General features: G+C 36.1%; 1 protein-coding gene across 4 annotated transcripts in view; it reads right to left on the minus strand.

Annotated features, from left to right (window-relative positions):
- Positions 1–323: 323 nt before the first annotated feature.
- LOC117394447 (neurocalcin-delta) overlaps positions 324–17,251 on the minus strand; it is an 85,619-nt gene continuing 68,691 nt past the window's right edge. For all 4 annotated transcript variants that reach the window (XM_059012632.1, XM_033992731.3, XM_033992732.3 and 1 more), the window contains 3 exons: positions 16,275–16,671; positions 7,208–7,313; positions 324–6,629 (listed from right to left, as the gene is read on the minus strand). In XM_059012632.1, the coding sequence (XP_058868615.1) occupies positions 6,532–6,629; positions 7,208–7,313; positions 16,275–16,652 (582 nt within the window). In that variant the 5' untranslated portion in view covers positions 16,653–16,671 and the 3' untranslated portion in view covers positions 324–6,531. The remainder of the gene's footprint in view (positions 6,630–7,207; positions 7,314–16,274; positions 16,672–17,251) is intronic.

Below are 17,251 nucleotides of genomic sequence, written 5' to 3' on the forward strand. Positions count from 1 at the left end.
AATAGTTTGACACGGTTTACCCATAGCTTTAATCCATCAGTTATAAGAGTTGTAACATTGCTAAAATTAGACAGACTTTTCAATGAGTCAGTATTCTTTGTGTTTAATAATTGTGTAATTTTAGGACTGCTTGACTAAAACAATCCTCTGCTTTCTCCATCTCCTCCGAATCAGGGGTTTACTTCAATTTAGACACTTTCAGAAATATAAAACAAGAAACTTGAGATATATTCAGACCATATTCACACAGCATTTACCAAAGTGCAAAGTTGGCACCATTTGTTTGTTAAAACAAACAAAAAAATGCTAATGTTACAGAGCTCTTGAAGGAAACCCTTGTGTTATTTATTCAAAGCTTATTTACATCAATGTTTTGTTTGTATATAAAAATAAGTTGTATTGTTTTCTTTTTTTGTCCACAATTCTAAACCTAGCCGTTTAAACATGGGAACATCTCTCTATTTTAACATCTATGAAATTTATCAGGACTTTGTATCGTTTAAATCTCTACAGTATATCATACACAATCATTCGAGGGAAATGTAAATAATAGTCTTGATATGTCATATTATCAATCATATAGGCACTGACAGACATAGGAAAGAAGACTCACAGGCAAAGGGACAGGATTTTACACATTTCAATGTTGGCTTATAAGATAACAAAATTCTACATTTAAAAACTACAATGTCACAAAAAACAGAATACCATACAAAATCTACAAAATGTAACACTTACAAACATTTTGTTCAACAGATAATAGTACAGTATAAATGTATACAATACTGTTATGTATATTTGGCACTTAACCACATGATGCTATTGTGTGTAATACAGACAAAATTATGCCTTTTGCCTTATTTGCTTTAAGAACACCAGCTTAACCTTTCTTTGTATTTTTCATTTAAATAGTACTTGCAGTAGTTGACATTTTGTGTTTACTTATTAAAAAAAAAAAAAAAAACCAAAAAAAACAAAACAAACAGCAGTTTATTTAAAACATTCAGGAGTATAATCCTTTGACCAACTTAACTGGGTCTAAATACCTCGCTATTCTTTACAATGCTCAGCTATACTTTACCATCCTTTCACTATGCTTTATTACTCTTTACTTTGGTAAACTTTTATAAGGGATGTTTTGTCTCCTTAGTTTATTTTTGCCTGTAAAAATCTGAAATAAAAAGCACTCTATTTTAATTATTTAAATTACAGCTGTATTTCAGTCCTCTGCTGTTCATATCAACCCCCAGACCCTTGGCCTTAAAACATTACCCCACCTAAACAAAGCTGCTGTGATTCCATAAACGAGTCAGGGACACTGTAGCTTCCGGAAGTGCTGTTTGGAGCTGAACTGGAGGTGAATCTCTCTCACAGGCATACTAAAGGGTTTCTCTTCCCATCTCGGTCAACAGTTTGGAACTAGAGATGGGCAGCATGGGAGTGATGAAGCTTTCATTCTAAGATTATTTAGAAGAATAATTTGTTTAATTTTCTACTGTAGTACCAGAAGCTGTTTGGCTACCCTGTAAGTCAAAGAGACTGCCATTATAAAAGATTAAAAAAAAAGAAACACATAAATTATGTAATAAAATCCTAATACAGTGTTATGTTACTGTATGTTGCTTCAAACACAATACAGCACTCCAGCAAATTCAGCACAGGAACTTGTTAGAAAGTTACATCGGCAGTCCTGGTTTACAACAAAGTACAGTATACTGTAAGAAAGAAATCTTTCATTATATTTTAAAGATGTTAATATTATAAGCAGCAGTTAAAATATTCTTATTTTTCAAGAGTTTAGTACAGTTAAAATTACTTTTTGAATTCTGATTTTTTGTTGTTGCTTAAACGAAACTGAAAATTAGGATACCCAGGCTGACCCAAAACTTACAAATGTGACTAAATATAGACCACCTACCACAACTAATGACAGAATTAAAGTGTTTTTTTTTCTTTTTAAAACAAATTTAACTCAGTCACTTTTCAAACAATAGCATCACTGTGCTTAAAAAAAATGTAATCTTTGTTTTTTGATAAGTGCTTTTTGTGTTATTCGTTGGAGCCCAGTGTCAAATACAGAGCTCAATGAAATCTCTTTACACCTTACAATAGCAATGCTCTAACCCTTTTAAAAAGCACAATATATTTTCCCACAATTATGTTGACAAATGATAATCAGATTCGTTGCACATCTGTGTGATATGAATGTAGCTGGATTTGATGGACTTCATAGAAATGAGGAACATGCGATTTTTGTTTTTATGCAAGACTAGTTGTCACTAAAACTGCACAAAAATACACACTTAGTAAATATGTGGTCCACTGATCATAACTCTAGTTCAATTTAGAAGACATTTTGTTCTGTAACGTTGCACCAATTCTCAATTACTGTAACTCGTCCACTGCAGGGGAACAGCTTGATGCTGGACAAGAACAACATAAACTGGTCACTTTATACTGTGCCCCATCCCTGTTTATCCTAATATGGTTTTATCAATAAAAAATTTCAAAAAAGTCATTTGATTATTATTTTTTTCTAATTTAATTTGTGTTTCTGTCAATTCAAAAAATAAAACAAGTGTCAGGTATTACTGCTGCTTTTCACATTCTTCTCTTCTCAATGCTTGTATGGAATTGCTCTTCATCAATTCAAGCCTACCAGGGTTTGTGGTAACAACCCAGTACTGTCCTGGAAGCAAATCCAAACAAGCACTGAACATGAGAATCTGGAAACCAAATGTTAAAAATACTACACGTACATTTACATACAAATACTGGATGGACCAATATTAGTCACCGATACGTTTTTATGCCATAGTATTGTGAAAAGTTCCTGCAGAACATGGGTCTGGGGTCTCACCATATGGAATTTGAATGCCACTCTTAAATAAAGGGCTAATACATTAATTTAGTGCCTTTTGCCTTTGATAGGAAAATCCTAAATATGAATTCAAATATGCTTTCCTGGTGAATCACAAGAATAATCGGATACATAAGGAATCTGCCTAAAAACAAAAATAAGACCAACACCTATTGTGAAAGAGCACATTGACCCTCCCCTTATTGAGGCAGACCATCCTTTGACAGTTACAAGCAACAATTAGTCTGACAAAAAGATCATAAAACTAATTAACCAAATGTACATCAGAAAGGAATCATTACACCGAGGTACAAAATGAATGGAGTCCACCACACCAACAGATCCATAAAAGCAATGCTAATAAACAGGCTGGTGCCATGTTAGCATAAAATAAGATGTAGCATTTTCTTACAGAACTAAATAATGAAATTGTCAGATAAGGACTCAGAAGTATAGTTCAATTAAACCTTTTTTTTCTGATTCCTTATTTGACAATACATTATTTTACCTGTATTGTCAAATAGTTGTGTTGCTCTAACCTAATCATGGTCTGCGCTGGATATGAAGGCAGCAAAGCAACACATCCTGTACCAGAAATACTGTATTCTTCCCAATCTGAACCACATACCTGCTCTACCCAATCTGAACCACATACCTGCTCTACCCAATCTGAACCACATACCTGACACTTGCAGTTCCAGATTTTTGCGAAAAGTGCACTTCTGCTGCACAACAGGTAGGAAAACCACTGGGGAACTGGTAGATATCACAGAGTACCTACACTGGGTTTTTATAGGCTATTTTATATAAATATATCTATATACTTATACCTGAGGTTTAGGTCAATATAATGTATTTCTGAATCTCTTAGGATAGTCTTTTTTTCTTCAGTATTACTATTTTGCTCCCTCCATAGAAAATATACTCAACAAAAAAAGTTTTGCACCACTTTTTGTCATTGCATAATATTATTGCACTGCAGTGTCAATATCCTAACCATGCATGTATATACTGGTGCATGACCATGGTAGTCCTAGTTGAATTGTTGTTTTGTTGACTTTCCAGAACCTTCTTTAAAGTCAGGTGTTCAAAGCACCTGCTAATCACATGATCCATCAGTTAGCACTGCTTGGTTTTTAAAAGTGCTATTGCTTGAATCACACCTTTGGGGTCAGTCTAAAAGCAGTGGATCTTCATGTTTACGCCATGCCTAGAAGGAGATCTTTACCAATAAACGACCGCTTCCGTGCCCTGGTCATGCTTCAAAGCTGGTCGAAGCATACGCTATCTTGCTGGTTCATCACTCTACCATTGTCAGACTGCAGCAACGATACAATGCTATTGAAACGTTCCAGAGCCACTTGAGGTAGAGAAGACCAGAATCTGGTCATCTCATCCAAAAGAGAAAGGCTTTTTCCTGCTACAATCCTAGCAGCGCGGCTACAAGCAGCACCAGGCATGCGGGTGACATCATGTGGTGCGGAACCGCCTGAGGCATGCAGAGCTGCGAGCCAGAAGACTAGTGATGGGGATGCCACTACCTCTGAGGAACAGGCAAGAATGTCTGCAGTGGGCTAGAGTACTACAGAGATGGATAGCAAATCATTGGCAACAGGTCTTTTTTTTACAAATTAATCTTGCTTTAATCTGAGCTTCGCAGACGGCCGAATGTGGGCCTGGAGGAGAAGAGGCGAATGATATGACCCACAATGTGTTCTGGAGCAAGACCGTCTTGGTGGAGGCAGTGTGATGGTTTGGGGTGGGATTCACTCTATTGGTAGGACACAGCTAGTGGTTATTAATGGTACCTTGAATGCACAACGATACTGCAGTCAGATTTTACAGCCAGTGGTGGTGCCAACAGCATCAGGCATTCATGTTCCAACATGACAATGCTAGACCTCGCATTGCTCTGTTGCAGAGAGAGAACATCAATGTCTTGCCATGGCCAGCCAGATCCACTGCTCTCACCAATTTAACACATGTGGGATGAGCTGGGGCGACGCGTTCGACAAAACCATACACAAGCTCGTACACTACAACAGCTGGCTGACACACTGCAGCATGAGTGGGATGCGATTCCACAAAGAACAATTTAGACACTGTTTAGAAGCATGCAATGGCACTGCATTGCTTTAGTGGAAGCAGAAGGTGGACGTATTCATTATTGACTGAACTTGTGAACTTTCATTTTGACCACACTGTTGTTTAAGCTTGTCTGTATTGTACAATATTTGCAGCAATAAAGCCTGTGTTTTTGTGAAATCTTTGGATGTGAATGCTCTTCAATTATATCAACATCTGTGGTTGGTACATTCAACTTCATTTAAGTTATTGCACCTAATAACCACTGGTGCAAAACTTTTTTTGTTGAGTATAGTTACCTGTTCTCCCTTCTTGTCTCATTCTGTTCTTGTTATGAAATCAGAAGTTTACTTCATTGTCCCTAAATTAAATTACAATTTTTACATTACAAGTAGCTTGGAATATCACGCTCAACGGTGAAGGCCAGTAATTTAAACAGAAATCTATTCCTAATGTATTGTGAAATCACTGTTCTAGTCCCAATCAGTCATGATGATGTCACATTAGTGGGCTGCGAAATTATGAACTTACAGTGACTGAGCCTATGGGACAGGTGTCTTTCCATCAGCTTGATAGCAAAGGGTCCTGTGATAGCAACTGTGGTGTTTGAAACTGGGCCTCAGCTTCCCTGACATCAATGGCATTGTTGAAGGCTCAAGACTTATCCTTGCCTACTCAGACCACAGTTGAAAAGGGGATCAATACATGTTCTTGGGCTTATATTCTTCCTTTTTTTAATTCTGTGGGATCGCCGAAGATCTCTTAAGTTTTATTAGTAACATGTAAAACTATTTCTCCAGCAGTCGGCACTTTGATAGCTGCTGTGTGGCAGTCCAAGAAAAAAAAAAAATCCTGAAGTAAAAACACAGTTATTTCTTACTTTAGTGTAGCCACACTGGCTACAGTATCAAAATTGCACTAGCCATAACAAAAAAGCTACCCAAACACATTAAGCACATCATCTACAAAGATAGAATGAACTATGAAAAAGTAATACCTTGACTAAAGCTACACTGCTTACACATGCTACATTACAAAACACAGTTTACTGGAAAAGCCAGGTTAAAAAAAACAAAAAACAAAAAACAAAAAAACTTCTCTTAAAGCTCCTGACAGTCTGTAATCCCCTGGGCAAAGAGACAGAGTTTCGTCTGACTTCTGCAAATCTTCAGAGTTATTTAGTCTAGGTTCCCAGTTGATTTTTTAACTATTGAGCAGCTGTGCCTATCCAGCCTCTTTGAGACATCCTTCACAAAATCTGTCAATGCATGCTTATTAAAGGGATACATATAAAATGTTTATAACAACTCAGATCGTTATCAACAGAACTTCTCCTGCATAAACCAAAGTAACCTAACACAGCATTCTTCAGTCACACAGACTTTGTTTGGTGTTGTTTTCCAATCACCATGTACAGAAATAAAACAACTGTTGTTAAATTTGTTCTAGAACACTAGAACAGCTGAGGAATGCCACAAGAGAAAGGCATGGTAAGCCGTACAGAGGCGACGTCGCCATTCCTGAAAAGGTTTGGCAAAAGAAAAAGAGAACAAAAGCATTGATTACAATCCATTATTTCCTTGGGTTTAGAATTGGCCTGCGCTGCTGGGGTCACACTGGAGCAGACGGACTATGGAGGGGTCACTCTTGGCTCCTCTGATAAACTCTTCCAACGACAGCTTACCTGAAAAGGGGGGAAAAAAAAGAGAAAATATAGAATTTTCAACTAAATTGCATGCACTTAATATATTAAAACAACAGTCTTGTAACCATACAAGGCAACAGGCAATGCAAAACTTTTGGAGAAGCAAACTATCAAATGTTAATATCCAGACAGGATGAATCTCTTAACAGCCAAACGTGAATTCAGAGCTCCTCAACCCACTTTAATAGCTCAGGTCCACTTCAGTGTTTTAAAAAAAACAAAAAACAAAAAAAACCAAAAAAACACACACAATCTAAAAGATATTTGTGTGGTTTTATGCAGACATTTCTTTTAATGGATCCATTTCAATGCAAGCATCCTGACAGAAGGTGGCACTCTTAAGCCACTCTGACACTAAGAACTTAAAGCACATAATTGCGGCACTTCCCTTGCTACAGTTGCTGGAGAAGACTCCAGCCATTCCTGTCACAAGCAGCACCTAAATCAGCCAAGAGCTAAGCAACAATAACATTCGGTATTGGATATTGACCTACATTTTATTGTATTCTAATATTTTTTGATTGATTTTGTTTGATTTACAGAACACAGGTGCTTACCATCTCGATTGGTGTCCATCTGCCTAAATATCTTCTCTGTTCTTTTCTCGGGGGTCGATTCATCTTCTGGCATTTTCATTACTGAGGATACCATCTTGTAAATTGCCTGTGAAAGAAGAGCACAGGAACATAAGTGAATGCTCTCCAAGTCAGCGTTTTGTGCTCCCCAGATGCCCTTTATGCTAAATGTCACAAAACTAATGGGAACATTAAAAGGAGACGGAGCAAGACGAGCAAGTCTGTGAAACGGAAATTAATCATCCCACATACTGCTTCATGGACACTGTGTTTATAATTGCCATCTACTTAACTACTCAAGTGCTAGGTCACAGAAACAAGTGAAATGCTCCAAATGTATTAATTTTTTTTATGGGTCTTTATGTCACCTGGTTTTGAATTTCAATGACCAGCTTTTAGACCAAAACAATATCTACTTAGTCATCCTACAAAATGCTATCATTTATAAAGAGGTCTTGCAGACCCACTCGATTTTCTTTGGTCTTTGTTTCGTCTCCAGTCACGTACTGTTTTTTCAGCATTGTGATTAACACGTATTTCGGCAAATTCAACAACACGCAATTTCAAACCTGTTGAGTAGCATTTTCTTTTTTTTCTTACTGTCGTACTTTAACCAGTCTCAAAGTCACCTGCATTATTATAGCATTGCAGTTACAACAGAAGACTTGAAAAGTTTACAACTCGGCTTTCTGTTTGGTACGGATCTCAGGGGCGGGTTCAGTTTGAATGTTGACAAATCAATGGCTTGGGAGGGTGGGAATAAGGAAATTCATAGAGACTGACAGCTATTGTGTTAACACTAAGTGAAGCAGTATAGCTGTGACGTTTTCGAGAGGAGGTCAGTCAAGAGTCGGAAAGGTTGCGTTTAACATTCAAAATGACTATGGGTATTAAGAGTGGTTTTGTGTTTCTACCTAGCAACATGACCTGAATGTCGTAGATCCTGAACAAATAAATGGGGTTGTTTACAGTTAACTTTGTGTGAAACATAACCATGGCTGTAGTAAGCCCATTGTGGCACTGGTACAGTAGTTTAATATTAGACACATACGTACACATACACATACGGCGCATACGTTGCACCGGTGTATTAGTCACTCCCCCCTTTTAAGGGCCCCGCAAAAATGCCCCGACTTATTCAACGGTTTTAACGGTAGCCCTCATCGCTGACACTAACTGTGAAAGGCCAAACCAAGCATGATGCCCAGGGAATTTCACCCGAAGCATTAAGATTCATTTAGAAAGAAATATGGAGACAAAAGGAATTACATTCCTAAAATATATTCTGAAACCAAACTGTGGGTACTAATCCTGTGGGTGATCTGAGATGGCACACCAGAACTCATTTAGCACATGGATAGACTGTTAAAAACAGCCAAAAGACTCTGGCCGCTGTTGGCGTTGACAGTCCTTTAGTACTGTATATGATTTAATATTTACAAGCCAGTCCCCTAAGTCAGTCCCCTGAGGTCAATGCAGACTTCTCTCATTAACACTGCAGCTGAACACCCTCTAGAAGAAAGGGCCTTTCTTTTTCAGTTATAAATCAATGTGTAATTCGTCTTGACCACATTTATAAATGACCAACTCTACAACTCGACTACAAGCTGAAGTGTCTATTTATTCCATCCATCAATTTTTGGATGTTCCTATACTATTTACTTTATTAGTATATTTATGGTAAGTTTAATATTCTGCCTGGCAGACTGGATTAAGGATTGGGGTTGATGATTAACACAATAAAAAGAGATAATAAAACAATGCAGCAGGTTAATGGGGTCGAGTTTAATCTTTTGAGTCTTGGGGTTGAGTCCAGCTTGCATCAGCTGTAAAACAAGTTTCATGGTCTCAAATGAGTCAGTGTATTTGACACAGCCATCATTTTCTGCTTGGGAGAAGCCCATGGCTGAACTGTATCTACAACAGACTAGAGCCAGACCTGTAAACTACTGACGTTATGTTTTAAAAGTGAAAGCACCAGTTAAAAGTAGAATACTATGTGAACAGTGCATCAGGGAAAATAACACTGTTTCTGACCTGCCACAGAGAAGGGCATCAGAGAATTAGCCAATGAATGCAAGAGCATGTCTACCATGAACAGAGATTTATACATTATTTCCTACTGGGCAAACATGTGGATATATATATATACGTATAATGTATTCTACATATCTCCTCTACATAAGTTGAAAATTGCAGGTCTAAAGGTGATCTCTGACCGAAGAAAATGATTAATACCCATTTTGCCTTTCCAAAAGTTCTCTTGTAGCATTAGAATTACTAAAAGAGATTAGTTCTGTTAAATGCTAAAACTGATAACTGACAGAAACCTATATTATATTAGAGTTTCATACATATACTGTAGCTGATTATTATTTTTGTTCAATCATTGAACTTTCAAAAATGCTGCAGCTCCATTTTTAGCATGTTTTAAAGGGCCATTCGCTTATTTGGGGGAGTTTCTGAATAAAGCAAAATTAATAAAAGGTTATTGAAGAGACAGAGTCATTTCAGAATATTGCTACGGCAGTCGTCAAAATGAGTAGCTCTGCAAGTGTTTTAGGCCCTGTCCGCACTATGCCTTTAAACCGAATTAGTTGCCTTTAAACTGGCTTAAAAGTGCTAAATACAGTTAACGTCCACACTACAATACCGTACTCGAGAACTACCACGGGGGTAGTCTCGACTACAGTTCTAAATTAGATCGCATCAGGTGGTGCGGTTTGTCACAAGTGTGGACGCTGTAATACCGAACTACATTTTTTTGTGTATCCTCCAACATCCCAAAATGCATTCTGATATGTTTTGGCGCATGGACATTACACATACAGTACTCAGAACAGGTGCCTGAAGGAGTTGAGAATGACTATCAATACTGCTGTACCGTATACAGTTTCTGAAGCTTTTTGTAAAATGGTGGATCACAGAGCGACGTGATCTAATGCCGAAATCAAGGCACGTTGATAGCTAGAGCGATGAAATCAGTCAAGGGGAACTTCAGAATTCAAAATGAAACGCACACATTATGATAAGATATACCTTGTGTTTTTAAGAAACAAAGCTATAACGTTCATGCTAAGAAGCGGTATGTCTTTCGTGGTCACAGGCTCTATATTTGCTGGGTTGTAAACATAAAATACAGTGCATGGTAGGATACTATCGTATTAAGTCCCACAGTCAATTATGCTGCTAAGAACTGTAACCAAACTATTTTAAGTGTTTGTATACATTAAGCTCGACTAAACATGAAATGGTACTTTAGTGTGGACGCTTTGAGCTGGATTCATTAAAATGTTTTTGAGTACAGTTCTCGAGATGTTATGTAGTGTGGGTATCTATTATGAATTATTTCTTCTGAAATATAAATGTACCTTCTTTGGTTATTATACTGTTTGAAACCCATACAATTGCCTTCTCTTTGTCTCTGTCTATCTCTCTTTGTCTATCTCTCTCAATTTTAAGCTTCAGTTGCTCTATTTCAGTATGTTTTTAAATTGCTCTCTCTGAAGCTACCTGACACGAAGAAATGAACCCTACAGCCTGTCGGGAATATGAGTCGCCAGGGGCATACAGCAAACTTCTAGTAGTGAGTTCAATACTAAAATGAAACTTCGTTATAAAGCTAGACATACGTTTTAATGACAAGTGTTTATTAGTATTTTTCAGAAGACAAAATACATTGACAAAGACTTCTCGAAGATTCGTAAAGTTTTAGAGTTTTTGAGTACTACTGTATATTTTATGAACAAGTTTCCATTTTATGTTCTTTGTTTTTCAAAATGAGTTGAAATTCAGCTTTTCAAATATACATCCAGTTGCTGAATATGTCAGGTTTCTTTGTCTGTATATTACATTGCCAAGAGATCTGCAAGCCGATGGAGATCACATGTACTTCCTCCAACATTTCTTTCTACTAGCTGTACAACTTTAATATGCCGCAGATTGTGTTTATGGTTTTGTTATGGTTACTTATTGATTATTATAGTACTGGCATATCTTTTTTTTTTTTTTTTAACCAGTGGGCATATTTCAAATAACGAAGACAGAATAACTAAAACAGAGGTCAGAGAACCATTGGCAAACTCAGACCACAACATGGTCTCATTTGAAGTGATTTTTAAAACCCAAAAAGTAATGATTAAAGCTAAGGTTTACAATTTTAGAAAGGCAAACTATGAGGGTATGAAACAGAGACTTTCAGAAGTAGATTGGAGTAAAATAGAGAAAACATCCACAGAAAAAGGATGGCTGTTTTTTAAAAATGTAGTACTAGAGGCGCAAAACAATTACATCCCAAAAGTAGACAAATCTAAATCTAAAACAAAATGTCCAAAACGGTTTAATAGATCAATTTAAAAAATATATATATTCAGTGAAAAAAGGCACTTTACAGAGATTTTAAAAGGGACCCAAAAAAAGTACACAGAAAGAGTACTTGGAACTGCAAACGCAAGTCAAAAAGGAAATTACGCAGTAGGGATTCAAGGAAATGCATGCACATGGATTAGGGAGTGGTTAACATGTAGAAAACAGAAAGTACTGATTAGAGGAGAAACCTCAAAATGGAACGACCAGTGGTGTGCCACAGGGATCAGTATTAGGTCCTCTGCTATTCCTAATCTACATTACTTAAATCTAGATTCTGGTATAGTAAGCAAACCTGGTAAATTTGCACACAACAGAAAAATAGGAGGAGTGGCAAACACTTCTGAAGCAGCAAAGGTCATCCAAAATGATCTAGACAACATTCAGAACTGGGCAGACACATGGCGAATGACATTTAATATAGAAAAGTGTAAGGTACTGCACACAGGCAATAAAAATTTGCATTATAAATATCATATGGGAGATACTGAAATTGAAGAAGGAATCTATGAAAAAGACCTAGGAGTTTATGTTGACTCAGAAATGTCTTCATCTAGGCAATGTGGGGAAGCTATAAAAAAGGCCAAAAAGATGCTCGGATATATAGTGAAAAGTGTTGAATTTAAATCAAGGGAAGTAATTTTAAAACTTTACAATGCATTAGTAAGACCTCACCTAGAATATTGTGTTCAGTTCTGGTCACCTTGCTACAAAAAGGACATTGCTGCTCTAGAAAGAGTGCAAAGAAGAGCAACCAGAATTATCCCCGGTTTAAAAGGCATGTCGTATGCAGACAGGCTAAAATAATTGAATCTATTCAGTCTTGAACAAAGAAGATTATGTGGCGATCCGATTCAAGCATTCAAAATTCTAAAAGCTATTGACAATGTCGACCCAGGGGACTTTTTCAACCTGAAAAAAGAAACAAGGACCAGGACTCACAAATGGAGATTAGATGAAGGGGCATTCGGAAAAGAAAATAGGTGGCACTTTTTTACACAGAGAATTGTGGGAGTCTGGAACCAACTCCCCAGTAATGTTGTTGAAGCTGACACCCTGGGATCCTTCAAGAAGCTGCTTGATGAGATTCTTGGATCAATAAGCTACTAACAACCAAATGAGCAAGATGGGCCGAATGGCCTCCTCTCATTTGTAAACTTTCTTATGTTCTTCAGATAGTATTTTCACGGTTATCACAGATTCCACAATTTCCGTGAAATTTTCCCATTGCTGTGTAATACAAAGTTCTCCGTGAAAATTCCCATTTTTTAATGCATGTTGTAAATATACATATATCAAAAGATTGGAATTATTTCTGCTAAACCTCACTTTGTCCAGTACAAGAGGTCATTTCATGTGTCTGTTGTTATTTTTACATTTATTTATATTTTATTGCGTTTGATAATTCACTGATGGTGAAAACAGAATGTTTTTTAAAAGGTTGACATAAAAAAAAAAAAAAATTCTACAAATTAGAATTTACTGTTTTTCAGATATGCAAATATTTGGAAACATTTCTTGTATAATAATATCTTGAAATACCAATTTTAAGACTGTGAAATGCAGTGAAAATGTAATTGTTTACAGTGAAAAAAAAAATAAAAAATACAGCCCTAGCTTGAAGTGTTCACAAACTCATCAGTGCAGTATTTTGTATTGAGTCTAGAAATGTCAGTTCAAAACTTTACACATATTTTCTCACCGCTTACAAAACAAAAATAAAAATCAGGGAGAACAAGGCAAGCTTGTTGTTTAAAAAAAAATCTGTCCAAAAATCAAGATGGCAGACCTAATGTATAAATGTTTTTGCTGAACCATATGCCTTTTACAGTTTTTGCTTTCTCTTTTTACTAATTCTCTGACCCTCTGGCAGGTTTACATTTAATACCTTACTTAGAACCAGCAGGTCAGTTGGTGTCTGCCAGCTCTGGTCTGTTACAAGTGTACTGGAATGTTTTATTGAAACACAGTCTATGTATTAGTTTTCACACTCTGGAACACAGCAGCATAACTTAAATGTTCTGTGCCACTGATGGGCTGCAATTACCTATTAATAATACCATCCAACCGACTCGCCTGGGAGAGGGTAAAGGTGACTTACCCAAAGAGAATGGCATTTCACTTGTCATCTGGATTTCAGAGGATAATTTCCTCATGAATCACTTTTACTGAGGATGTCTGCCTTCACAAAGTGGCAAGTTCAAGCCTGAAACTGTATTCTAATGTGCAGGTCACAATGGAGGTCTGCTGCTTATTTATTCAGCTGAGTCATTTGATTGTATTTGTCAAATAAAATAATAAAATACAAGAAAAAAACGGTTGTATGTAACCAGTTTGAGTTAAGATGAACTCATGTTACATAATCTGGAATAAAAATAAATATATTAATAAATCAGAACAGCATCAGACTTCTTTTTTGTTGTCCTAGATGATGAATCTAGGATAGTCTGGCTCTTCATAGTCAATTTTATTTGGCAGAGTGGGGGTTGTGGCTCAAAGCTGGTTAAGGTTCCACTCGCTGGTGCATTCTAGTTAAAGGATTCTGATCCAGACTGCCTGGGCAGAGTTAGCGTCAGAAAGAATTCAAGCTGGGAGCAAACCACATGTTTCTAAAAATAAACACTCAATTGAAGTAGCTTTCTGCTGAAATTAGGTGAACTGGAGTGCATGCAGTTTTTAATCAAATATAGCTGCCCTAAGGCCAGGTGGATTTTCTTAAAAAAATTCATGTCTAGTATTTCTGACTGGAGAAATTGGGGTTAGGGGGTGGGGAGGAGTATTAATCAACTAGTGGATTTACAGATCTATACGTCAGTGCACTATAAAAGCTGTTAGCTTTGTTAAAAAAAAAACAAAAAAAAACCCCAAACATATACATTATATATATATATATATATATATATATAGATATATATATATATATATATATATATATATATATATATATATATATATATATATATATATACACACACACACACAGAGCTATATATATATATATATATATATATATATATATAATTGGACGGCAACATATAGAAGCCAGCATTGCATGATAATATAAATATAAGTTAATTAGAATTAATACAAATTTAAAGATATTAGTAAAAATGATGTCTCAATATACAGAACAACACCTTTACATCACAAAAGAATAAATCATGCATTTGAATATAAACAATAACAAGTAGTTGTCATGCCGTCAAAAACCTATAAATACCTCCAATGTTTAGCCAACTTCCCAATGCCTTTGTCAAGGGAAAGTGGGTTTCAAAACAAACATTGGAAGTATTTCTAGGCTTTTGATGCCATGGTAACAAACATGTATTTCTCTTTAAATCCAATGTCTTTGTGATGTAATTCACTATATAACTAATGATGTAACAATCTACTGTTCATTTCTATTTAAATCTTCAGGCATCATGGTATCTAGTCTATTTATCCATTTATTTTCTTTTATTCTTCTATGCTGTACATTATCTCATTTGATTTTTTCTAAAACCACAACTTTTAGGTCATCTATGGTGGGTCTGTTCCTTGTAAAGTGCTGAACTATTGCTTCATTTACTTTTCTATTTCTTACATTTGATAAATGGTTCTGTATTCTTATATATAATGGTGTACCTGTCCTTCCTATATATATATTTTTTATTACATTTTATGCAAAATATATCATACAAGGTTGCTATCCTTGCATGACAGATTTTTTAACACTGAATATTTATTTTCTTTATATGCGATTTCACTTTTATCTTTACCAGATTGCTGTGTGGTCCAGTGGTTAAAGAAAAGGGCTTGTAACCAGGAGGTCCCCGGTTCAAATCCCAGCTCAGCCACTGACTCATTGTGTGACCCTGAGGAAGTCACTTAACCTCCTTGTGCTCCGTAGTTGTAAATGACTCTGCAGCTGATGCACAGTTCACACACCCTAGTCTCTGTAAGTTGTCTTGGATAAAGGTGTCTGCTAAATAATAATTACTATTAATTAATTACCAATATATTTGCACATTTTACACATGCTTTTACAGATTTCAATTTCCCTTAATGTATCTATGATCCCTTTGTGTTTATTGTGGACTAAAATGTCAGCCAAATTTGCACCCCTTTTAAAACCTATGATAGGTGCTTTCAGAAATATTCTTTTCATTCTTTTCTGAATTGTTAAATATACGTCAATGCTTTATATCTATATCTGGGTCAAATCTATCAGATAGCTAAGATGTTAAAGGATGAGATTTCTCAATGGTAATGGTAGAGGCTGTACTAATTACCTTTGGGATATGCTATTTCTGAAATAGGAAAACTGTATTTAACTTTGGACAAGTTTCAACAGATACTAAACCCAAAAGACTGGATGAGGATAGAAAAAAACTAGATACTCAAAACTCTCTAGTTTATCTGTGGATCTGATACATATAGTATACATGTTCATGTTCATTACCTTTTCTAGTTATGGTTCTTTTTATAGCTCACAAAACATTTTAAAAAGGGGAATGATGTACATATATAAACATATTACTGTATTTAGGAGACCTATAATAATGAAAAGAAACTCAGGGGGATAGGCATTGGTAAAGGTTTAGGAGACAGAAAACATAGCAGACACTTCTTCACTTTTCATCGATGCTAATATTTACACCAATTTTAAATATAAAACACGGGTATCAATTGACAGAATCTGTACCTGAACTATCTCCAGCATTTCTGACTTGCTGATGTAGCCGTTTCCATCCAGATCGTACATACTGAAGGCCCACTTCAGCTTCTGTTCCAGCTTTCCCCTTGACGTCACACTGAGAGCGATGATGAACTCTCTGAAATCGATTGTTCCGTCTCCGTTGGCATCAAAGGTGCGGAAAACATGCTCCGCAAATTTGGAAGCATCCCCATAAGGGAAGAAGTTCCCGTAAATTTTCTTAAACTCTTCCATTGATAAGTTTCCGCTGGGGCAATCCCTGAGAAAGCCTTTATACCACTCCTGGATCTCATGCTCTGTGAAGTCCGTGCTTTCCAATAAATCCTGCATCATTTCTGGGCGGAGCTTGCTGTTCTGCTTCCCCATCTTGGTTTCTAGATTTTAACTGCAAAGAAAAAAAAGTTTGTTTTTTGTAAAGAGCATCACTGAACAAATGTCATCCTCAACTATTTGCTTTAAAAAGACAAAAGCATGTCAGTAAAAATCACACCATCACAAGGGTCCATAGTACAATGAAAAGGTGACCCACAGCATATATAATAGCACTTCTTAACAAAATGCAGAAAACTATCATTATAACCGTAACCATAATGTGAATTAATACAAATGTTCATTCAAAGTTTAATCATATTTTGGTAAATATTAACTGTGATGTATGTATATAGGTATAGTACAGAAGTGTATGCACTATATCCTAATTGATGGGGGATATGCATACTTGCTTATGTTAGATTTCAATATTTCAATGAATCCTTTTCATATGGATAAATCCAGCTGCAAATTGTCTTGTCTAATTACTATGTATTCACAGCTTTAAGAAATTCAAACATTAGAAAAAGCTTAAAAACAGTCTATTAAGACCTGTTCAGTACATTCTATAAAATATTTTGTTCAGACAATCCTGTACTTGCTAAAATTTAAGGTTTAAACAATTCTCTAAGTGGATTTTCTTTTTTGACATGCTT

The sequence above is a fragment of the Acipenser ruthenus genome, chromosome 3 (assembly GCF_902713425.1).
Source record: "Acipenser ruthenus chromosome 3, fAciRut3.2 maternal haplotype, whole genome shotgun sequence".
NCBI classification, from domain to species: domain Eukaryota; kingdom Metazoa; phylum Chordata; class Actinopteri; order Acipenseriformes; family Acipenseridae; genus Acipenser; species Acipenser ruthenus.